The sequence below is a fragment of the Cervus elaphus genome, chromosome 28 (genome assembly GCF_910594005.1).
Source record: "Cervus elaphus chromosome 28, mCerEla1.1, whole genome shotgun sequence".
NCBI lineage: Eukaryota > Metazoa > Chordata > Mammalia > Artiodactyla > Cervidae > Cervus > Cervus elaphus.
This window is the reverse complement of record NC_057842.1, coordinates 44,694,998-44,720,382: the sequence shown is the minus strand read 5'-3', so window position 1 is coordinate 44,720,382 and position 25,385 is coordinate 44,694,998. Positions and strand designations below refer to the sequence as shown.

Below are 25,385 nucleotides of genomic sequence, written 5' to 3'. Positions count from 1 at the left end.
TATGTATGTATATACATATACACAGAACTCTCAAACGTATTGAAGAGTTGAAAGATCAGTACCACGAGCACACTTATATACTCTAGGTTTGATACTGGCAGATACCATGACTCCCCATTCCTTTATGCCTCAGCAAACATCTTGTAAGCACAGGACAACTCATACATGATCACTTTCAAATAAAAAAAAAAAACTAACAATAATGCCATACCATCTGATATACAATCCATATTCACATTTCTCCAGTTGTCCCAAGAATATATTTTATTTTAACTTTTCTTCTCACACTAGAATTAATCAAGATTCACACATTGCATTTGGCTTTTATCTCTATTTTCCCTTTTAAATCTAGACTAGCCCTTCCCCATTTTTTAAGAAATGAAAATAAAAATCATTAACTTTTTTCATGGAAATAACTGACTTTTTGAGGAGACCAGGGCAGCTGTCATATAAAAGTCTCTCTTTTATTATTATCACTTTTTTCATTGTGTCATTTGCTTACAAACTGAAAGTTGGGTTTGAAGAAGCTTGCTTAGATTTAGGTTAAACATTTTTTTCAAGAATATATTCTATGGAATATTATATACTTCAACCGCATCAATTCAGGAGGCACTAAATGTCAGGCTCTCCTGTGTCTCAGTAATGCTATAAGTCTGATCACTGGGTTTAAGTGGTGACTATCAGATGGTTTCACTGTAATGACATATTTCCTTCTGTACAATTTTAGTAAGTAATCTGTGGGTTCATTTTTTTCCCCACTCCCTTTGGCATAATTTTTAACATGTTGTATTGTGCAAAAGGCCCCCACCTCCATCCCACCGTCACCAGGGATGAGGAGAGGGAAGAAAGCTGGGGGTGAGGAGACATCCTATATAAGGTCAAATTTTAATATTTTTAGTTATTAAAAAGCAATTTGAAATTAAAACATATACTCAAAAGCGTTATTTATCAAATCTGAACATGACAGAGACAACCAATGCATTAGTCTCTGCTGGTAGGTTAGCTCATCTTCTGTGGACTTGAGAGCAAAACTCCTGCCATCTCTGCACACAACGAGAGCCCTTCAACTTGCAAACAGGTTAGGTCTTGAGACCATGTGTTTTCTGAGTCCAAAATGACACTATACAGATAATGACACTAAATGTGGCAGATTACTTACATGAGAGAGAATGAAATCTTTATAACATTAGTTTAAAATCTTTTTGCTTCTTTATAATCTTAAAAAAATTTATCCTAAGAGGCCTAATTTTGTTTTTCTTATTTTCATGAAAAGCAACTTCTAATAAGATACTGCTCATGTATAGCTTTTGACACCATTTACTTAAAACTGGGACTTCCAAGATTTCAATGAAACAAAAGGCCTCTGCAACCTATGTACTGTAAAAAAGAATTTGTGGTTTTCAATCTGTTCTTCAAAGATGTTTTGGGGATCTAAGATTTTCAGTGAACTAAGAAGGGTTTGAATTTAGTCCTGAGATGTAATATACCAGCAGGAATAAGAGTCAGTTCTTGCAGATATTTTAAAATGAGGCTCATTCTTCTCTCTGCTTGGGTATTTTATATCTACTGTTCAGGGACAGACTTGTCTTTTCCCCAAGTTAAAACAATTCTGTCAAAAAAAAGCAAACAAACAATTCTGTCTACACTGAAATCTCTCTCCCAACACTGTAACTTCTGCAGGCGTGGTGTGGAGCCCAAGAACATCTGCATGGTGCACTCATGACCTAGCTACTCACTTTGATATCATGCAAATATGAACTGGCTTTGATCTCATGAATAATCCATGGCTTGTGACCACAACTTCAGCAGCAGCATTTCACAATATGCTTAGTCTTCAAGTTCTCCAATTCTCACCTGTCTCTCAAATTCACTTTGGGTTAAGGGGTATCTGACATGGAGGCTGATTCTGTAGCCACCAGTTTTCCACCTTTTCAATTGCTCGTCCTTTCCCTTGTCTCTTGCCAGGTTTCTCAGGCAAGGGTTGTCTCTTGCATGGGTTTCTCAGGCACAGCACTTTTCCAATGATACACAAACTGGGAGCCCTACAGAATTATACTATCAAACAACTCATTTCTGTAATGTGTCAGCCGTTTCCTCACTACTTTTAGTCATGTTTCTGTTCTAACTACCTCCTCTTCATTCTAGCACTTTCAACATTCTCATCTTACAGTGTTTAACATAAAGGGCATGTGAGAAGTGTTGAAAGTGGTATCTGTTGAAAGTTAGAAAGTTGAGTACCTTTCATATCTTAATGTTGCAGGGTAAAGTGCAGAGAAACTATAATTTACAATGATGGAGGTGGCCTTTTCCCTTTGGAGGTACTGAGCCATTTCCCCAATAGTCCCAGAAAAAAAAATTCAGTTTCTTCAGATAGTAATAGTGACTATAATGCTATTTACAGATAAAGACATCTAGACTAGTCTCATCACATACCTTGCTTATAAACTAATCATCTTAGAGAATTCTATTATTTTGAAGTACTTGTGCTTTAATCAGTCACAAGCTATTTTCCTTTTTTTAAAAAAAAACTGAAGAGTTGATTTACAATATTATTTTAGTTTCAAGTGTACAGGATTCAACATTTTTATAGAATCACATGTGTGCTAGGTCCCCCCACCTCCATCCTACCAGCTAAGTCGCTTCAGTGGTGTCCAACTCTTTGCAGCCTTAAGGACTGTAGCCTGCTGGGCTCCTTTGTTCCTGCTGGGCTCCTTTGTTCATGGGATTCTCCAAGCAAGAACACTGGAGTGGGTTGCCATGCCCTCGTCCAGCGGGATCTTCCTGATCCAGGGATAAAACCCATTTCTCCTGCGGCTCTTGTGTTGCAGGTGGATTCCTTACTGCTGAGCCACTGGTGAAGCTAACCCCCACCCTTTTTCTTTTCTTTTCTTAATAGAATCACAGCTATTTTCAAACCTTCTCATTTTATTTTGTATTCTTAGCTTGGCTACCACCTTTTACATGGTGGAGATATCCTTTGCTGGGGATGATGGCAAAGAAACACCATGTATGTAAATCCCTATTTAACATCAGCTCTTAAATGTTTTGAAAGCTGAGACTAGACCCCTACATACAATGTCAGCATGACAGCCACAGCCAGTACAACCCGAACAAACTCTAACTGCTGATGTGCTGCTCACCTGAATGTCCTTTTTATTTTGTCACAACAAAGGTTCCAGTCTTGTGGAGACCATGTCATCCTTGACTGCTTTAGCTTGTACATAAAAGTATCATTTATTTTATAAAATAAAATACTATAAATAATTAGATCTCTATAGGTATATATTTCCAGCTGCCATGTGAGTTAATATCCATGTATGCCAGACACACACCTGAAAGTACACTCTGATATAAATTTTTTTTTTCACAAAAAGCTTTTAGAGCTTATAAAATACAGCAAATTAGAAACAAATGCACATGGTTTAATCCTGTACATAAATAACATTTCTTATGGAATGTTACCAATTGTTTCTGCTTATAAAACAGTTAATTTGGGAAGGGCCATAGTTTCTGTTTCATCTGATGGCGCTCATTCATTCAATACTTGTTCACTGTGTACCTGATGGGTGTTAGATACTGCTCTGCCACCGGAGACACAGCAAGGAACAGAACAAATAAATATCTCTTCCTCTAGGGGGTTGTATAATCTTATTTTCACATACAATCTCCCTCTAGAACTTAAGCTCCATGAGAATATGGACATTTTCTCTCCTGATCATAACTGTATTCCATGTCTAGAACAGTGCCTATAGATAGGAGATGGTCAGTATCTGGTGAAAGAGTGAATAAATGGATAAATGCTTTTTCTTAATAAGTGCTGGTTATATACTGTTTATTCAGGAGATTTACAGAGCAAAGCTCATATCATTCCTAGTTCTGGGAAAGCTGGGTGTTTAGATTCAGTCAGTATACAGTTAATGGGGAGTCAATATTTGGTGTCTTAAAAATAATTTTTACTCATATTGAACAGTACTGTGTTTTGATTTTATTACTCAACTTCTATTTAGAAGTAAGCTGAAGATGGGAATCTATAAAAAATAAATTCAAGAAACTTGTGAAACTCAACAAAAGAAAAGAACAGAGAAAAATAATCTACCAATCTTCTCATAGATGCAGCGGTTTAGAGTAATTAAGAGTTTCAACCTTGACAACAGTGACTGAAAAGAAAAGAGCCCTAATGGAGGTCATGAGACCTCAGATTTCAAATGTGCACCGCCAAACCTCAACTGGTAAGTATGCCCTGTCTATGGAGGGAAACTGGTGGCCTAAGCTCTTAACTGTGACCACTTTAAGAGGCACTGTGACCTCCTGGGAAATGGATATGCTGGGAGCCAGAAAATATGGTTTCAGGTCCATAATAGGATAACACCTCAAGTAATTTTAAATTTTTACATGGATTTTCATTTTCTTATTTGTAAAATAAGCGTACTGGGTCAGACCAGGTGTTCCCAAGTACTGGCCTGGCTATATCAGAATCACCTGGGCAACCTGTTGAAAATGCAGGTCCTCAATACCCTAGCCCTGAATTCTGAGTCATTTGAGGGTCACTGATGTGGGCTATGCCTAACATCCTGCTTCTGTATGCGTCAGTGTTTATTTCAAAGGCTAAAAAGAGAACAACTATATAAACTCTGTAAGCCTCAAGGAGAATGGAGTGCTGCAACTTTATCCCCCTCTTTTTTTGACATCTGCCACTTACCATGTATATTTCTAGCAGAGCAAGATATTAAAATAACTTTCTCACTGGGGCCCAAAATAGGCTGATATAAAATAAATGCAGACTGTATTTCAACAGCCGGTAGTCCTGAACCTCTTCCTGCCACACTGTTCATCTCCAGAAGCCACTGTAAATTCTGCCACGCACGCCAATTCCCTGAGGGCTTCATTACTTGGGTCTTTAAAAGGGATTCACTCATCCTGTGGCTCTTGGAGGTGTGCTTCTTGTCAATCCAGGTCATGAGAAAAGAAAGTAATTTTTCCCGGTCTTTAGCAGTTCACAGAGAATGTGTGGTTTGAACCTTGTTTTATCTTAAAAAAAAAAAAAATGTGAAAACAGACCAGTTGTGTGCCAGCGCTCATGACACGGAAGGCCTCCTCTGACAGCTACAGTGAGCGCTGCAAAACAATATTCCACACCAGAGCAAACAAAGCCAGTGCTCTGATTGAGAGGATGCACAAAGGGATTAATTCCAAAACGTTTATATACCCGCCTCTGCAGACCAAAGGCAGACAGATTCCCTGTTGGTAAGTAATGGATGTACAATGTGGTCTTTTTACTTTAAGAAACAAATGCTTTTTTATAAGTCAGGTAACAAAGAAGGATTGGATGACATAAATGAACTGCTTCTAGTTTCTAAGTACTATTATCTGGACTTGAAAACTGGATACGGAAAAACCTTTTTCTAAAAGCAGAAAACTAATATTCCACAGCAGGGAGTGCAGAAATTGCTAGAGACGGATCATCTCTGCTTATCATGTTGTTCTTCCCCAATGCTGCCAGTTTATGTTTTAGAATAACAATTTAAAAAATAAAATTCTCATCTTAAACCGTCAAGAAAAACTAACTTTCTTTTAAAATTTTTCAGTTGAAAGGACATAAAGAACACCCATTTGCTCTCCAACTCGACTGGTTAGTTGCCAATATACTGCCGTCTTTGTTTTCTCTCTAAATGATCATCTGCTCACTATATGGGATTAAGTTATATACATAACAATGTCTCATCTCTAACTATGTCCCTCAGCATTTATCTCATAAAAACAACATTTTCTCCTACACAATTACAAACCCATGACCACATCTAATAATTTTAACATTTATTATTTAATATAATGTCCACATTCAAAATTTCAAGTCCAACCAGTGGAGTCCTTTAGAGGTATGTTTATCCCAATCCAAGATCAAATTAAAAATCATGCATTCCCTTTGGATGTCACAGCTTTTTAATCTCTTCTAACCTACAACAGTCTCCACACCACCACCTTTTCTGTCTTTTATAATATGTCATTTTAAAAAGGAATCCACGTTAGTTGCCCTGCAGAATATCCCTTATCCTGGACTTGTTTTCACATGATTAGATTTAGGTGAAGATATTTTTGAAAGACAGCTACATAGATGATGCTGTATACTTCTCCATTACATTAGGAGTCATACAGTATCAGCTGTCTTATTATTGGTGAGACTAAGTTTGTTCACTTCTCCCCTTTGTCTTCAGTAAGTAAACTGTAAGGGTGCTTTGAGTCCCTGTGATTATTTGGTTTCCTTACTATTCATTCAATTGTTTTAACCAATTATTCACTAATGATTCTTGTTTGAATAAAAGATTACACTGGTGGCTGCAAAAATAAAAAAGATAATAATGATATTTTAAAGGTCTGCTTTGGTACTGCCAGAAATATCACTGACTCCTTCAGAGAAAAGGAATTTTAGGTCTTACTGAAAACAAATTCGCTTTGCATTTGCATTGGTATGAAGATGTATAATTTAGTATGTATATATAAGATCTATTGGTGGACAGAACTGGACTGCATAGGTACCTGATTTTACCATCCCTCTCCAGGGAAAGCTATTTTTTGGAGGCAAATGTGAATGTCCATGGAATTAACTTTCTTGTATTCTCTTCCTTCCTCTTCAGTGTAAGAGGAAGAAATACACAGATAAGGAAGGCTATGGTATGCCATTAGGGCTTCCCAGGTGGTGCTGGTTAAAGAATCTGCTTGCCAATGCAGACAGACATAACAGACACAGGTTGACATAACAGACACAGGTTGACCTAACAGACACAGGTTCGATTCCTGGGTTGGGAAGATCCCCCGGAGGAGGAAATAGCAACCCACTCCAGTATTCTTGCCTGGAGAATCCAATGGACAAGAGAATTGTGATAAGCTACAGTCCGCAGGGTTGCAAAGAGTCAGACCCAACTGAAGCGCCAAACACATGGTACCCCATTAAAAAAGAGCAGAGGCTTTTATTACCTACATGATAAATCTCTCTCTGTTCAGAATTGCTTTTAAGCCATTTTTCTTACCATGCTTCTCTTGGAATCCAGAAGAGATGTGAAATATAAAATTACAGTTTGACTAAGAAAAAAAAAAAATCTACCTGGATCTCAGAAAGGCCATGAGCAAGGAAATGAGGCTGACAGAACTGAGTTGCTTCCTCTAGTAGCTATGTGCCAAGGTGATGGCCAGGTCCCAAGGTGATGGTCACCAACCCTGATGGTGTACTCCAAGCTCACTGTGTCAAAAACCAAACTTATACCAATGTTCCCACTTAACTTTCCTATTTTTATTAACAGCACAATTCTTCCTGTTATCCAAGTTCTATATCCTGGTTTTGACCTCTGACCACCCCTCACTAGTATACATCTGCCAGCTTCTTCCTGTCATATCAGTTTTCAGGTCCAATATATTTCCTCTCTAAAGTGAATTTTATAACTAATCTCCTTACTTTTCCATTCTCATTGCCAACACTCTGATTAGGACTTTCCCCCTGCACTTATCAACAGATTCCCCACAACTCTGACTACAGTATTTATAGTATTTTCTTGCTCTTCTGATTCTATATAATGTAGTCAGATATACCTCTCTAAAACACATTTCAAACCTTGAAATTACCTGGCTCAAAAACTTTCAGTTTCTGCTCCATGACTTCTGAATCAAGTTCACTGTCTACAAACATCCAGAAGTCTTATTTTTTCAATTGGGGCAAAATTCACATCATGAAAAATTTACCATTTTACTCAGTGACATTTAGTACATTCACTATGTTGTGCAACCATTACCACTATCCAGTTCCAGAACATTTTTGTCATGCTGGAATATGTATCAATACTTCATTCCTTTTAATGGCTAGATAATAATCCATTGCATGGATACATTATCCATTCATCATTTGATGGGAACTGAGTCATTTCCATTTTTTGGCTATTGCTATACATGTTTTTGTTTGACCCAGAGTCTTTAAGTATAGTCATTATGTACTATTTTGGCAATTCTTCATCTGTCTCTATACTGCCCTATGTTTTTTTGTCCTACATCCAAATTATAATGTTTTTTTTCCCTTTGAATAGATGGCACACTTGCCCATCTGCAACTGTTCTTCTTCATGGCTTCTGTTGTGTAGGAAGCCCTCACTCCCATCTTCATTGTTAAGCTTTTCTTCAAGGACTGTCTCAGGTATCACTTACTTTACAAACCCTTTCTTGACATTTTCAACCAGATTCAAACTCTCTTTCCTCTGAGCTGCCCAAATGGCATCAATTACAGTATTCCTTATATTTGTGTTTCTCTTAACAAGGCCACAGACAACCTTCAGACAACTTACTGCTGTATCTCCTAGATTCAAGCACTTTGTTTCCTTAAGTGCATCAGAAAACCTTAAGAAGTATTTTAATTTAGGAGATAATCAGAGCCATTTCATAGTCTTTGTGGTCTCCTTTCAAATGCCTATACTCTACATGGTAGAGGATGTTGTCAGTATTACTCCTTTTGAAACTACTAAAAAATAACATAAATAATTAGAAAAATATCATATGGCATTAATGAGGACTCTCTCGATGTGTACCTTCTCTTTTGTTTAAGAATATACATGTGTTATGTTTGTGCACACTATCCTTTTCTAGCAATTTGTTTTGAATGTTTTATTTTTTGAATAAAAAGTAGGATAGCTAGGGACAAGTGAGGTATAGTTGAGTACTGGTAGTATGTATTCACTTAAGGTATTTTGTGGATGGCTATGACAGTGTCAGAATGTCACAAGCCTAAGTGACATTTCAGTACTTTCAGACATAGCCAAGAAAAAAATTATCATAATTCTTATTTCTTATTGTAATGGCAGCAGGAAACTAGAAGGATCATTAAAAATAAAGCATGCTGACCTGCAATAGCCCCTGGACTCCCTGAGAGAGTCAGAGCTCTGTGGTTCTCTGAAAGATTCTAACTTTCTTTTATTAGGAATCAAAATGATAGCTGAGTAATGACTTCACTTCCCTAGGGTGAATCACCCATTCACTATCAGTATTTCTACCTGATCATTATTTTTCAGCAGCTACAAATTTAAATTTAAAATTAAGGTAGGGAGGGATCTGTAGAATTTAGTATGGAGACATTGCTCAACAAATATCTTTCAGCTGTTTCTGATCTGGTTTGGGGCTCTGAACTGCCTCTTATAGAAGTGCATAGTGTGTGTGTACTGTGGGTGCAATGGAAGAGTGCCTTCCAATCTTAAGACTTGGGGAGGAGGAGGAAGTTGGACAGAGTGATATGAAAAATTCCAGAGGTGCTCTGCTTCTCGGCTTTGCAGTGATGTTGAATGGGCACTAAGGGTATGTAATCCCCTCTTCCCTTCCTTGTCTAGTCATTAATTCTCACTCTCCCTAAGCAGGAAATTGAAAAGGTAGATGGGACTCAAACCTACCTGAGCAGAGCAAGGAAATAATTTTATATGTGACAATAAAAAATCATAATTGTCTTTCATCACGGGGAGCAAGATGTTTCTATTTCTCAAAGGTGTCAAAGGTAGTATTTAGTTTCTAATCCAGATAAATATATTTTCTTACAATGGATCTCTTGTTTAAGAGTTTTTAAAAAAAGAAATTTTTTAGATTTGAGAGCTGAAAGGGACCTTAGAAATGATCTAGTTCAATGCCATCATTTTACAAAAAAAGTCTAAAAAAGATGTTAAAGAGAGTGATTAAGGTAAAACAGATGCTAGCGGAGCCCAAACCAGAATCTAGGTCTCCCAAATCCTGGTCCTCTATGGGCCATTTCTGTTAATACCACCTTGACTATTTCTATTTAACAAAACAAGCTGCCACCAGTTTTGTCCCCAGAAGACTACACCACACACACTTTTTGACAAATACTAATGGATGACTGGGGCTTCCCAGGTGGCACTAGTGGTAAAGAACCCACCTGCCAATGCAGGAGACATAAGAGACACAGGTTTGATCCCTGGGTCTGGAAGATCCCCTGGAAGAGGGCAGGGCAACCCACTCCAGTATTCTTGCCTGGAGAATCCCATAGACAGAGAAGTCTGGAGGGCTACAGTCCATAGGGTCCACAAAGAGTTGGATGCGACTGAAGCGACTTAGCACGCACACACAATTGGATGACTACTCCAAGTGAGTCATTATGCAAGTACCATTGGTAATTCAAAAGTAAATTCACTATTATCCTTTAGAATCTTACAATAAAATTCAAAACCTGGGGGAAGAAAGTATAAAAATGCAGAGGAGAAAAATATCACAGGAAGTTGGAAAGAGAGCACTAGAAGTAATTTCAGGATTAATAAGTAGCCTCCTTGAGATTGAGGATAGAATGTCCCTCTCAAGTGTTATGCAAATTGTGTTCCCTAACTCTGACTAGGGGATATGCATAGATCAAGATCATTATCATAGACAGCTTTATATAAACATGAATATAACTTAGAAAATTAAAATAAACTCAAGTAAGGAGTTTTTTAACCTGAAGAATGTTGCTCCTTGCATGACAGAAACTAACTTCTTACATTTCTTATTTGCTTCAGATGAATTCATCTTTTTTTCTTCTGTGACCCTGTTCATGACTCAGACATGTAGATATAAGAAGGGCCTAAAGGCACTGAGGTGAGGAATAAACTGCTAGTTTTTCCTGAAGGATGAGGATTTAGAGATGATCACAGAAGACCTAGGTTGATGGACATAACCCTGTTTGCTCATGGGTTTCATCTCAGCAGAGTTTACTGACCTCTGGACAATGTAGTTAATTTACTAGAGTTAATGCCTAGATGGTGGTTTAGTTGCTAAATTGTGTGTGACTCTTGCAACCTCATGGACTGTAGCCTGCCAGGCACCTCTGTCCATGGGATTCTCCAGGCAAGAATACTGGAGTGGGTTGCCATTTCCTTCTCCAGAGGATCTTCCTGACCCAGGAATCGAACCCAGGTCTCCTGCATTGCAGGAAGATTCTTTACCAACTGAGCTATGAGGGAAGTTACCAGAGTTAATGCCTAAGGCATAGGCTATTTGGAAAGCATATCCCTTTGAACTGAAAATCAAGTTGAAGATAACGATTTGGGGATATTTCACCAGCTGTTTAGGAAATCCTGGACTCTCATGTAGTCTATATTTACAACTCTGTAAGCTTGCAAAGACACTAAGAGTTAAATATGTCCCTTTTCTGTGAAGCTTCTTTAAAATTCTTATCTGTGTTACTCATATATATATTATATATGTATATATGTGAATAGCCAACTGAGACTTCATAGCTTTCATTTAACATATTTAGCTGGATCTTTTCAACCAAAGTATATAAATCTGCAATGTATTCTAATGTAACCCAATTAGAGTTACTAACGCCATCTGTATATATATATATTTGGTTCAGCTGTCAAAAAGCATACAAATACAATCCTTGTAATACAATATTCAATAGTTGTATAATGTTTCTTTTTACTATACTTCATTTAACTTTTTTCTATTTTCAAGTGAATCAATTTTCATTTTCTTCCTTTTACAATTAGTATCTTACTACATATTTTAATATATAAATCTTTGCCCACATCTCTGATATTTTTCCTGGGATACATTATTAGAAGTGCAATTACTATAGCAAAGTATATAAAATCTTAAACTAAAGGTTTAAAAATAAAAACAAACATATGTATAGTAATTAAAGACTGGAATAGCGCAAGGCTTCTAACAAAATATCCTAGCACTCTTCAGACCTTGTCTGTCTCATTTTTCCTCTCTTTGGCTAGTTCTTCTATCTTCAAGCACTGTTCTTTCTTGATTTTTAAGTTTTAGACATTATCTATTGATCCTATTATGATAACAAGAATAATTACATTTCTTATATGACCAAACATATTCCTTTCCCTTACCCTCTCCTCAGTGATTGTATTTTTTGGTTTAAATTAGTATTTGGTATTCACATTTTTATGCTATATAAATATTACTCTCTAAGCCATGTAAAGTATTATGATTACATTTCCTTTCTTATACATTAAAATTTTTTCACTATAGCTAAAAACTGCCTCATTTAATTTCACATGTTTAATGCGGCTGTTTAAAGAAGTGGGCCCCAAACTGATAGAAACTGTTACCAGTGATAGATAAGGTATGCAGGCGCCTCCCTTTGATTCTGGGTGGGCTTGTGATTATTTTCAAAGGAGACCATGAAGACGAGAGGTGACACCAGAGGCTGGTCATAGAAGAAAATGCGGGCTCTGTTTGCTAGAAGGACGCTCTGTGTTTGGAGTTCTGAGTTGGCAAGTAAGTAGTCTGACTACTCCGAGGCGGCCATTTTGTGAGAAGCCAAGCTAAGTTGGCGGGTGCGGGGGGATGTATGAGTACTTGGGTTGGTAAAAACCTCATTTTCTTGACAGCCCAGCCCAAGTGCCAGATGTGACTAGAGTCTCCAAATGATTCCAGTCTCCAGCATCACTGAATCACCTCCAGCTTCTGAGTCTTTCCGCCTGAGGTCCCAGACATTAGGGAGCAGTCATCCCCTCTGTGCACTGTCCAAATTCCATCCATGAACATAATAAAATGGTTATTATTATTATTATTATATTTTTTTGGCCAGGCCGTGCAGCATGTGGGATCTTAGTTCCCTAACCAGAGATCAACCCCACACCCGTTGCACTGGAAGCTCACAGTCTTAACCACTGGACCACCGGGAAAGTCCCCTAAAATGGTTATTTTAAGCAGTTAAGTTTTGGGGTCATGTGTCAGGCAACAGTAGTAACCAGTACACTTAGTTTTTATGTTCCTGTCATTAATAGTTCCTAAATTCTCAACATGGCCAAGCACATTAGGGGATCATCAGTTCCATGTTTTCCTTAGAGATATTTCTTCTGGAGATCTCTGTCCTCTTGTTCCAGTCTGGCTTGGATGCAGAGCCATCAGCCGAGGACTTGCTGGGATGAGAGATAGTATAGCATGTCATTGTATTTAAGGATATGGGTCCTGTAGTCAGGCTGCCTGAGTTTGCATACTGGCTCCATCACTTGCCAGTGCTGTGTGACTGTGCTCAAGTTAATCTCTCTTTGCCTCAGGTTTCTCATTAGAACAGTGGGTGGCACACAGTAAGTGCCCTTATTGTCGGCATTCTTCTTTCTTGCTGTTTATTACTCTTCCTTTCACGGTGTCCTGGGAATTCCTATCACTTCACACCTATGGCTGATGCCCTAGTTCCTAAACTCCATGCCTTTTTCTTTCTTCGTTACTCCCTTGATAGAATATATAACCAGTTTCCTAAAAAAAATATATGCTTAGGAGGTTTTTTGAAATGCTGTTTTAAGTTGTCTTTATTTAATATCACATTTGCTAGTACGACTGGCATAAAATTCTAAGTTGGAAACAATTTCTCTTTGAATGTTGAAGTTATTACTTCATTGCCTTTGAAGCTTTCAGTGTCACCACTAAGATAATACTAACTCTTGATCCTTTGTACATTGGTATTTCTTTTTCTTTCTGGAAGTATTAGGATCTCTTCTTTATCCCCACTGTTTCACAATTTGATAATGATAGTACTTGGTGCTGGTCTTTTAAAATTCATAATTTAGAATACCATTTCAATTTGGAGACATCTTCAGGTCCCTCAATTCTTAGAATTTTTCTTTTCTTTAATTCTTTGTTAATTTTTTCATCTCCATTTTCAGTTTTCTCTTTCTGGGACTCATCATAGATGCAAGATCTTTCAATTGGTCCTCTAATTTTCTTATCTTTTCTATTTTTCTATTGTCTTTTTAGTCAGTTTTCTGGGGATTTTCTTATTTATTTATTCTATTCTTCTGATTTTTTTTAAAGCTCTACTTTCATATTTTTATACTTTATAATTCTGATTCCTTATTTTTGAATTGTCCCACTTTACATATCACCTGTTCCTTTTATTTTAAATGATTTTATTTATTTCTTTATTTTTGGCTGTGCTGGGTCTTCATTGCTGTGAAGGCTTTTCTCTAGTTGCAGCAAGTGGGGGCTACTCTCAAGTTGGCACGCACGGGCTTCTCGCTGCAGTGGCTTCTCTAGCTGCGGAGCATAGGCTCTAGAGCACGCGGGCTTCAGTAGTTGCGGCACGCGGGCCCCGCAGTTGCAGTTCCCAGGCTCCGGAGCACAGGCTCGTAGTTGCGGCCCCTGGCTTAGCTGCTCTGTGGCATGTGGGATCTTCCTGGATCAGGGATTGAACCTGTGTCTCCTGCACTGGCAGCCAGATTCTTTACCCCTGAGCCACCAGGGAAGCCCACCATATCACTTGTTCATGGATTTATTATCTTACCTCACTGAATATATTGATTACAGTACATTTGAAATTTTTTTTTCCCCTTGCACTGTCTGTGTCTCTCTCTTTTTTTTAATCAGTTAGCTTTTGACTCGTTCTTTCACGGCAGAGGCTGCTCTGAAATGCCCAGGGGTCCTTTATTAGCTATTCTACTTCAGTTGGATATTTCTGTGCCCTTGGACACTCTGAGGCTTGTCAACTGTTGGACCTCACTCTAAAGCAGCTGGTCAGGGACACGGCATGTTTACTGAGGGAGCCCCAAAGGTCCACATCTGCAGGGCTTTTCCTCTGAGTTTGACAGTTTCCCCAGAAAGGAATCCTCTCATTTTCTACCTGGTGAATATGAGGAATTTTAAGCTGGCTGTTGGCATTTTGAGATCTATTACGGAGGAGGCAGGGGAGAGGGAAAATCTTATTTTTCCAAAAGCAGGTATCTCTGCTCTCTCTGCTCTATGTTATCTACCTCCACCTCAACTGTGCCTGGTTCCCCAGGTTGTGTCTCAGATTAACCCAAACAATTAGAACCACCAAGTTAAATAAATTTCATGAAGCTCTGGATAAAAGGCCAAGAACTTTTTAATCCAGAGTTTCTGGATCAAAAAAAATCCAAAAAAGTTTCCTCTCATCTTCCATACCTTCTCTCTCCCACAAAAAAGTAGAAAATATATCCAATTCAAGTCCCTTAACTCCTCCTACTTAACCATACTTTTTTTTTTTTCTTTCTTCTTTGATAATGCCTCAGAACTTGAGTATTCAGGGTCCAAGTTTGTTTTAAAATAACCCAATGAGCTGACAGACGGAGCTCCTGGAATTCTGCAGCTTGTGCTAGAGTCTACAGATGGGAAATTGCCGTCAGTTAAAGGGTGGTGCTATTACCATAGCCCAATTTTTGAAAGCCTTTAGGAAAAAAAGTCATCTGAGTTAATTAGCATTCACCACAGGCACTAGTTTTGTATTACAGTATTCTATAAACTCAAATAACAAGAAAATACAGTGTTGTAGTCTCTAACTTTTAACTCTCAAAAATTGTATATTATAAAGTAAGAGTTTTACCTGTTACATGAATAAGCTCTTATATGACTGAGATATATGCTCTATATTACTATTGCTCTTAGATTGTCATAAAATATGAGTTATGTTTTAAAATTAACTAAATACTATTGGTATCTAAAATTAGAGCAATTTCATTTTACCTCTCCGATCTGCTTTATCCACAAATCTCTTCCAAGAAACTCCTGGTGTAAGACTACAGGCGCTGAGTTTAGATTAAAAGTTGAGGAGTCACTGGTCTTTTCTTTAATAAAAGGCTGGAGATCAGAATTTATCTAGAAAGAGTAGTCAAAGAGTTAAATCAGTAAATGCATGTACATTGGCATGTTTCAGTCATATTCACAAAGCACCAGTTATAGAGTGAAAAACAAAGCTTAAGGAACAGTTTTTAGATGTACTGTAACAAGCAAAACAACAGCTCATATGATTAACAATAATCTTAAAAATTTTTTTAAATAGTTTTTCCCTAACATATTCCTTTTTTATTTAAATTTATTTTCATTTTTAAGTTTAAGCTAAGGATTTAGAAGTTATATTTACTTTATAAATATAATTGCTTAATAAACTAATCAATGATTTAATAAAGTACATATTTCTGTACATATTTCCCCCTTCTTATGAGCTATTTAAGCAGCATCTAAGAAATACATACTAAATGGAATTTAAAATAACATATACATAGACATAACAATATAGAAGCTAATCTTGAGACATTTTTTAAAAATTTATTTTTAATTGGAGGATAACTGCTTTATAGTGTGTGGTTTCTGCTGCACAATGTGAATCGGGCACAAATATACATATATCTCCTCTCTCTTTAACCTCCCTCCATTAAGACATTTTATATTTCAGTTACTGGAATTAAAGCTTTCAATTTTACTCCATATATTTCTAAATTTCATTAACTTTCCACAATATGTTTTACATATGAACTATACGGAAACTGTAACAAAAACCCAAATATTCTTGCATTTTGTTACTAGCAACATTACATGTTATTTAATAATTTGCAACAATTCTTTCAAGAACCTTTCAGGTGGTAAGAAAAGACAAACATCACAAATATGGCTCAAGTAAGCTCTAGCTTTCTATCAAAATTATGCAGTACTCACTAATCATACTGTTTATATTACATAATAATCACCATGAACAATAGATTTTATATACTCAATAAACAGTTTCTGATATATAAAGCAGTTTATTAAATGGTAAAAGGCTTCTTGTGTATCATTTTAGCTATTTAAATACTGAAAAAACAAAGGGTGTGCAAATACCTTATGACTCATAGCCATGTGCTTCCCATACTGAAATGCCATATCCTGAACCTCAGCATCATGCTTTGCTAATTCCATCGCAGCTTGGCAGCTCTTTGCTAGTAAGGCCCCATGGGAGAGAAAAGTCTGCTCCTTCCAAGTCGATATTCCAATATCATCTGTGATACGATTTTCCTAAAAAATGCAGCAAAAGCCAAGATTAAAAAGATTTTAGGAGTAACTTAATTGTTTCAGTTTTTGAAGAACAAGTGTTAAGAAATGAACTATTGGGACATCCCTAGTGATCCAGTGGCTAGGACTCTGTGCTCCCAATGCAGGGGACCAAAGTTCAATCACTGGTCAGGGAAATAGATCCCACATGCCCCAACCAAGAGTTTGCATGTTGCAACTAAGGATCCTATGAGCCACAACTAAGACCCGGCACAGTCAATAATTTCTTTTTTAAAAAATGAAATGAACTATTTAAAACACTCAGGTTATCACAACAAGACATAACTAAAGGATGTTGACCCTCACCTCCACCTGAAGGGAACTAAGGAGGTGGGAACTGTTTTTTTGGGGTAATTGAGAAAAATGAAAGAAATGTTGAAGTAAATTTTATTTTGAACTAAGGAATTTCTACTAAAATATACTTTAGGGGAATTCCCCGGCAGTCCAATGGTTAGTGCTCTGCACTTCCAGTGCTGGGGACTCAGGACAGATCCCTGGTCAGAAAACTAAGGTTCCACAAGTCAGGTGGCAAAAACAAACAAAGCAAATTTTTAAAATGATATAAAAAGTATATATCTGTAGATCTCTCTCTCTATATATATATACACTTATGGGATAAGGCAAAAATATTAACAGAAACTTAAACCTTCAAACTAACTCTTCTATATTTGTATCAGTTCTTAATTAAGTGCTAGTATTCCAAGATACAAGAATCCTATTGTCTTTAACTCATGTTAAAATGTCAAGGGCATAATGAAGGAACTGCATTCTCTTATAACCAGGTAGACAGAAAAATCAGAGAGGAGGTAAACCATTATCATAATGGAGTATGATTAAATAACACTATTCAACAAAGTTTATTCCCATAAGAAGAAAAAAGGTATAAGGGACGAAATAATTGTAGTTTAATTTCATCTTTTTACATTACAAAAATTACAGTAGTGTCTTTAAGTAAGCATACACAAACCTACTGACTGTAGACCAGTGATGTCAAATAAAAACATAATGTATATCTCATATGCAATTAAAAAGTTGCTAGTAGCTACATTAAAAAAGTGAAAAGAAACAGGTGGCATTAATCTTAATGACATATTTTATCTCGTAATATATCTAAAATATTACTAAAACATAGAATCAATATTAATAATCATATACAACCATGCATAATCATAATTACTATTAAAATATTTTATATTCTTTTTTATACTAAGTTTTCAAAATCAGTGTGTATTTTCCACTTATAGCATATCACCAGTGACATTTTGAGTACTCAACAGGTACAAGGAGTTGGTGGCTATCCTAGGGGACAGCTCTACTTTAGGCAGTGAGCTCCCTGAGGAGAATGATGAAGCCATATGTAGAACAAAGCTCATTTCACAGTGTTTCTTTGAAACCTCAAACTAACTAGAAAGCATCCATTAATCCAAAAAGATTAATGAACCTCAACACTTTACTTCCTGCTGCCCACACCGCAATCCTTCTTCCACCATTATGTGGTGACAAAATAAAAAACAGTAAGAAAACTTAGAGAGGTCATTAAAAAATGACCTCAGATTTAGCCCCACCTCTTTCACCATGCTGAAGCGAATCTTCAATCCATTGATCAGATCAAATTCTCAATTTTATATGCTTTTAAACAAAACGAGAGCTCCACTTATAGCAACAGTTACAAATACGCAACCTACTATTGTGTAATAATCAAAAAAGCCACACAGGGAGAAACAGTGCATAGACTGCTTCATAAAACATTACAGATAAATAACAGCATTTAATTTTAGAAATTTGAGAATGGATTTTAAAATGTGCAAAGTTAATATATCATACTAATAAGCCTAGATAAAAACCATATTATCGCTCCAGATATACTAAAGATGAATTTGACAAAATTCTATTCTTGATGGGGAAAAAAAGCACTTACTAAAATAAGATATGTATTTTTTTTAATGTATATACTGCAATCCTATTTAAAATCCATAAATGAAGTCAGCGTGTAGAAAATTTAAATGAAACAGTAAAAATAGCAGAGAACCAAAAAATCTAAAAAGGCAGCATACCTAAAGCATGAGAATTCATTAAAGCTTCATTTTGGGGTTTTGATTGACACTTGACAGTTGCAAATTTTGAAACAAACTTTGATATCACAATGAGATATCACAATGACATTTCAGCACCAGCACTAAGATTTGTACGTTCAGTTGGTTTGCAATTGACTTATTAGCCATTTACACAGCGTATAGTACTGATTTGTCACAGGACAGATCACAGTGTTAAAGGAAAGAAGAACCTTCCTGTAATGAGAAAGGATCCCTTAAATTGCACACAGCTTACGACATCCAACATACAAGAGCATAAAAACCATCATAATATTGTGATTCCAAGAAAGACAGTTTTGGTCAGGAAGATCACCTAAGATCCTATTTCTCATTTTAATTTCTAAAATCTCTTACAGTGACAAAACTGTCACGTAGGACAGAAAGTATACAGTACTGGGAAATATAATGTGATTCAGCACTGGTTCTTTTTGTCATTTAACACAGACATCATGTTAATGTTAGACCAAAGCACAAAACGTTTAGTGCATAAACCAGTTTCTCTTTTAAGGCCTAGGAATTTTATCACAGTCTTTTATCTTAATTTGGACCACTTATACCCAGTACTCTATCCTACTATAGACTGTTTAACTTAGTCAACAGAATCAAAAGTGATTTCTGGTGAGATTTATGGGGGACATAAACATTTATATCATTAAAGTGTCTGCATAACCAAAAGTACAATAATAAAAATGAAAATGCCTCATGATCCTTTTAGAAAAATAGTACTTCATAAGCTTGCTGCATTTTTATTGCCTTTACTATTGCATGACAATGAATAGTGGATAGAAAAAAAGAACTATATACTTGAATTATGATAGCTTAATCCATCACAAATTAATCTAAAAATGAAGCTTTTAGGGGTTTCCCTGGTGGTCCAGTGGCTAAGACTCTGTGCTCCCAAGGCAGGGGGCCCTGGTCTGATCCCTGGTCAGGGAACTCGGTCCCAAATGCCGCACTAAGAATTTGCACGCTGCAACTAAAGATCCCAAATGCTGCACCTAAGACCCGGGACAGCCAAATAAATAAATAAATGAAGTTTCTACAGAAACAGGAACTATTTTTTGAAAGATTTATTTATTAATTTATTTTTGGCTGTGGTTGGTCTTCGTTATTGCACGAGGGCTTTCTCTAGTTGCGGGGAGCAGGGGCTACCTTTCATTGCTGTGGGCAGGCTTCTCATTGTGGTGGCTTCTCCATCCTTGTGGAGCAAAGGCTCTAGGGCGTATGAGCTTCAGTAGTTGCAGTGAGTGGGCTCCAGAGCACAAGCTCAGTACTAGTGGCTCATGGGCTTAGTTGCTCCACGGCATGTGGGATCTTCCTGGACCAGGGATTGAACCAGGTTCCCTTGCAAGGTGGATTCTTAACCACTGGACCACCAGGGAAGCCCAGGAACTATTTTAATAAGGGGGAAAAAAATGCCCTCATTCCAGATGTGTATTTCTTTAATATGACAAGTGTGTGTGTGTGCATACACATGCACACACATGATCACCCAAAAGTTAGCAAACACTTTATAGGGAAACATACGACCCTTTCTTCCTAAAATTAGGAACAGGACAGAGGTGAACACAATACCATGGCTATTTAACAATGTAATAGAAGTGGTGAAAAAAGGATAGATGTATAAAAATTAGAAATGAAAGGTTTATCACTATTTGAAGATAATATAACTGCATATTGGGGAAAACCAAGAGACCCAACTGAACAATTACTAAAGCAAAAAGATAATTCAGTAAGGTAGCAAATATTAAATCATAAAACCTCAGTAATTTTTTAAGAATGTGTGCCTTTAGACAGACAGACAATGAAACAAAATAGGAAGTCCAGGAATCAAACTACACACTGGAATTTAATATATTTTAGGGAAAAGTTGGACTTTTTAGTAAATGGTGCTGGAATAACTGAACAACCTTCTGGGAAAAACACTAACACTGATCTGCATATCACACAATTTATCAGGATAAACTCCACATGGTAAAAATAAAAACAAAAGAACCACAGACAATAATTGAAGACAAAAGACAATAAGGAAAAGTATTGGATTGGCCAAAAAAGGTCATTTGGGTTTTCCCATAACATCTTAACAGGAAAATCCGAACAACTTTTTTGGCCAACCAAATATTTGCATTTCCTATCACAGATGAATGACAAATCTTCCTATGGTTGGCTAATCATGATCCCCCACAAAGACAGCCACATCCTAATCCCTGGAGTCTGTGAATGTCACCTTACATGGTAAAGGGGACTCTGCAGTTCTGATTAAATTCAGTATCTTCAGTTCAGTTCGGTTCAGTTGCTCATTCGTTTCTGGCTCTTTGCAACCTTATGGACGGCAGCATGCCAGGCTTCACTGTCCATCACCAACTCCCGGAGATGGAGGAATTATCCCATAACTGGATGAACCTAATGCAGTCAAAAGAACCCTCATGAAAGGGAAGTAGCAAGGATCAAAAATGGAGAATGAAGCCACAAACCAAAAAATGAAAGTGGAGACTAGAAAGGGTAAGGAAAGGGATTCTCCCCTAGAGCCTCCAGAAGCAATGCAACCCTGACAACATCTTGATTTGGGGGCTTCTGATCTAAAACACCCACACTTTCCATCTCCTTAAGGCTTCACTCAGTGTTGGTGAGGCTGTAAAGAAACAGACCTATCAAATATGACTGGTAGAAGTGGAAACTGGATAGAAATTTTGTAATTTCTTTCACAATTACAAATGTATTTGCCCTGTGACCTGTCAGTCCTACTTTCAGGAATAATCCTTCATATAAGCCCCCACACTTGTGAAATTAAACACATACAAGGTTATGGTCTAATGTTCATCCAGCTGCCTGGGTGATCCTTTTAAAACATAAGCCAGACAGAAGTATACTGGCATTTGTGCTGTTTTTCAAACACTCCAGGCCTGTTCCTCCTCAGGCCTCTGTGCCCAGTAAATAGAACGTATCCAGTTCAAATATCACTTCTTTAAGAAGCATTTGCAAATACCCCCAACATATACTTTCCTCTTTAAACTAACATAACGTTATGCATATTTCAAAACAGTTCTTAATTCTCTATGAATTGTATGCCTGCTTATTGGCTTGTTTCCTTAAGGACTGGATATAGTGTTAGTCACCTTCACATTTTTAATCATTTAGGCCATATTTAACTTTCAACAAATGCTTGTTAAATGAACAGAAATGTGTTTATCTGTTACATTAAGTAATTGTGTGTTCTTTTAAACAATTTAAAAGTTAATGAGCAGATATATCTATTCAACGGAATGCTACTGTACAAAAAAGAGAAGGAAGTGCTGACACCCGCTACACCATGGGTGAACCTCAAAAGCACGACGCTCAGTGAGAGAAGCCATCCATGAGACCACATACTGCATGATTCTATTCTTATGAAGCAGAGATTAGTGGTTGCCTGGTCCAGGGTGGGAATTGTAAATGGCCATGAGGGAGCTAATGAGGTGTGTGTGAAAATTTCTAAAACTGATTTATGGTGATGATTGTATCACTTGATAAAGTTACTAAAAATTACTAACTGTAATTTTTAAATAGGTTAAACTTTTTTCTTGGGCTCCAAAATCACTGCAGATGGTGACTGCAGCCATGAAATTTAAAGACGCTTGCTCCTTGAAAGAAAAGCTATGACAAACCTAGACAGCATACTAAAAAGAAGAGATATCACTCTGCCGACATAGAGTCAAAATATGTCAAAGATGCAGTATAGTCCGTATAGTCAAAGCTATGGTTTTCCAGCAGTCATGTATGGATCTGAGAGTTGGACCATAAAGAAGGTTGAGTGCAGAAGAATTGATGTTTTGAACTGTGGTGTTGCAGAAGACTCTTGAGAGCCCTCTGGACAGCAAGGAGATCAAACCAGTCAATCCTAAAGGAAATCAATCCTGAATATTCATTGGAAGGACTGAGGCTGAAGTTGAAGCTCCAATACTTTGGCAACCAGATGCAAAGAGCCAACTCATTAGAAAAGACCCTCATGCTGGGAAAGATTGAAGGGAGGAGGAGAAGTGGACGACAGAAGACTAAATGGTTGGATGGCATCACCAACTCAATGGACACAAGTTTGGGCAAACTCCAGGAGATGGTGAAGGATAGGGAAACCTGGTGTGCTGTAGTCCATGGGGTCCCAAAGAGTCAAACACAACTAAGGGACTGAACAATGTTATGATATGTAAGATATATCTCAATAAAGTTGCTAAAAAAGAAAAAAGGGTAATGAATATAAAACTTTACATTTCTTGGTCTCAAATGCTCAAATTATCATTTAAGAAATTAACTTTTTGTGGCTTGTATACCATCCTCATTTATTCATATAAGATTTATTTAGTTTCTATTATGAGTTAGATTCTTTGTAAAGTAATATGAATATATTTATTAATAAATAGCCTGTTCTCAAGAAACTCACAATCCAGATATGGCATCTATATATCTATCTCTATGTGGATATTAATATAATAGATAAATTATCTGCTAGAGTTCTATCTCAGAATAATTCTTGGAAGATCTCCAATAAAAGATTCAGTTTTATATTTTCCTTATTGTGATTGACATTTTATTATTCATCACTTTTACATTTTTAATGCAATAATACACAGTCACTGAAAATACTCAGGAAATTCAGATAACCAAGAAATAATTAATGTATAGTCTCTTAAAATCTGCTATTGTAAGTTAATCATGTCATAAATCAGTAATTCCATTCTAAATTAATCAGAAAATTTATTCCCTGAATATTAAATTACTACCTATTGTGAACTTGGTTACAAATGAAACAAAGCCCCTCCATCGTTTTCTGTCAGCTTGCCATGTATCCATTAAGAGAGCATGCTTTATTACAAAGGAAAAGTTAACGCACAATTTTGGATGTGGTTTAATAACCATATCCAAATTAGTATCTTCAGACATCAGATATATAGAATTGATATGAAATGAATGAATGCGGTCAGAGTAAATGAGATTCAGATATACTTACAGAATCAACTTACATTTGTGCAATGTAAGAAGGAAGGAAGGAAGATACATACAGTTGATATTCACTTTTGATGGGATTTTCTTTTTTTCAGAAAGATAATATATGTCAACATACCTACTGAATGACTGTCAGACTGAAGTATATTAATTTTAAAAATGTAGGTCTCTTATTCACTGTAACCTGAACTTTTTGCTCAAGTAAGGCTAGTTTCAAAAACACACAGGAAAAAATAACCTGAAGCTTGCAAGGTGTTTCCCTAGATAGTGGGACCGGTTGTTTTACTCAGATACAATGTTCTGTTCTGCTGCTGAGCTGTCTGGGGGACATGCACTTTAAGTTGCTTTCCTAATGGTAGTAATGCATTTGTATGTACCTATTTACATGAGATCAAAGTGTATTTGTAAAGTGGCTGCTGCTGGGGATTAAAAGTCTAGTCCATGGTCATAGAACAAAGGCAAGCTAACTGACCCAGGAAGATGTCCAAGCCCCAACCAGAACCTGCCAAGTCAAACTTTTACCCTCTATATTATCAGAAGAGTGTTAAGGGTACTTCAAAGAAAGCATGCAAATATTTCCTGTTTTATACTTCCTACTTCAGATTCACATACTAAGCTGTTACCTTTATAATTTAACTTTAAAATATATTTATGCAGCATAAATTTGGGTTTGGTGAGAGATCACATTCTCTAACGTCACATTTTACCATCTTAAATGTTTGGTTTGAATTAGCTTCTTCACCTATTTTAAGAAGCTAAACAAGAGACAAAATGTTTATCAGCCTAATTAAAAAAAAAAAATTATTTGGCTGCACTGGTTTTAGTGACAGCAGGCGATTTCTTAGTTGCAGCACGTTGGACCTAGCTCCTGACCAAGGATTGAACCTGGCTCCCCTGCACTGCGAGTGCAGAGTCTTAGTCACTGGACCAACAGGAAAGTCCCTACTAACCGTATTTTTAAAAAAAAAAGGCAAGGAAAATTTTAATAAAGACTCTCTAAATTTAGGGATAAGAAGGAAGCAAGATGGAAAACAGAATCTCCTACTTTCTGGGAGCCAACAATATGTGATGACACTTCCATGTTCATTATTATATTAGCACTTAGATTCTATCTTGTTTAATATATAATAGAAATACTTAAAAATATCTTCGATAGTTTAAAAAGTAGGTTTATATATAAGAGAAAATGACATGATTCACTGATGTATCAACAAAGTATTTTAAGCCCGTAATTAAGTCTTTTAATAATATAAATTAAAAGATCCAAGAATCCAATGCATATAAGTAACAAGATTAGAAATAGTACATATCATAGTATTTTTTTCAGGAATCTTGAGGAAGAGGGAAAAAGTATAATATTTTAACAGCATCATCTAATAGGATAATTTGCTTTGATTTACAATCTGGTCACACTGGAGGCAGTAAAGTAGGTATCTATGTAAATCATGGGAGAGAAATCGATAAGATGTGATGTGTATAACTAAAGTCTGTTTTAAGAAGTGCTTCTACATAATAAACA

At 36.6% G+C, this 25,385-nt stretch overlaps 1 protein-coding gene across 7 annotated transcripts in view; it reads right to left on the bottom strand.

Moving 5' to 3' along the window:
• PDSS2 (decaprenyl diphosphate synthase subunit 2) overlaps positions 1-25,385 on the bottom strand; it is a 273,201-nt gene that overhangs the window by 47,098 nt on the left and 200,718 nt on the right. For all 7 annotated transcript variants that reach the window (XM_043889762.1, XM_043889763.1, XM_043889765.1 and 4 more), the window contains 2 exons: positions 16,587-16,760; positions 15,456-15,587 (listed from right to left, as the gene is read on the bottom strand). In XM_043889762.1, the coding sequence (XP_043745697.1) occupies positions 15,456-15,587; positions 16,587-16,760 (306 nt within the window). The remainder of the gene's footprint in view (positions 1-15,455; positions 15,588-16,586; positions 16,761-25,385) is intronic.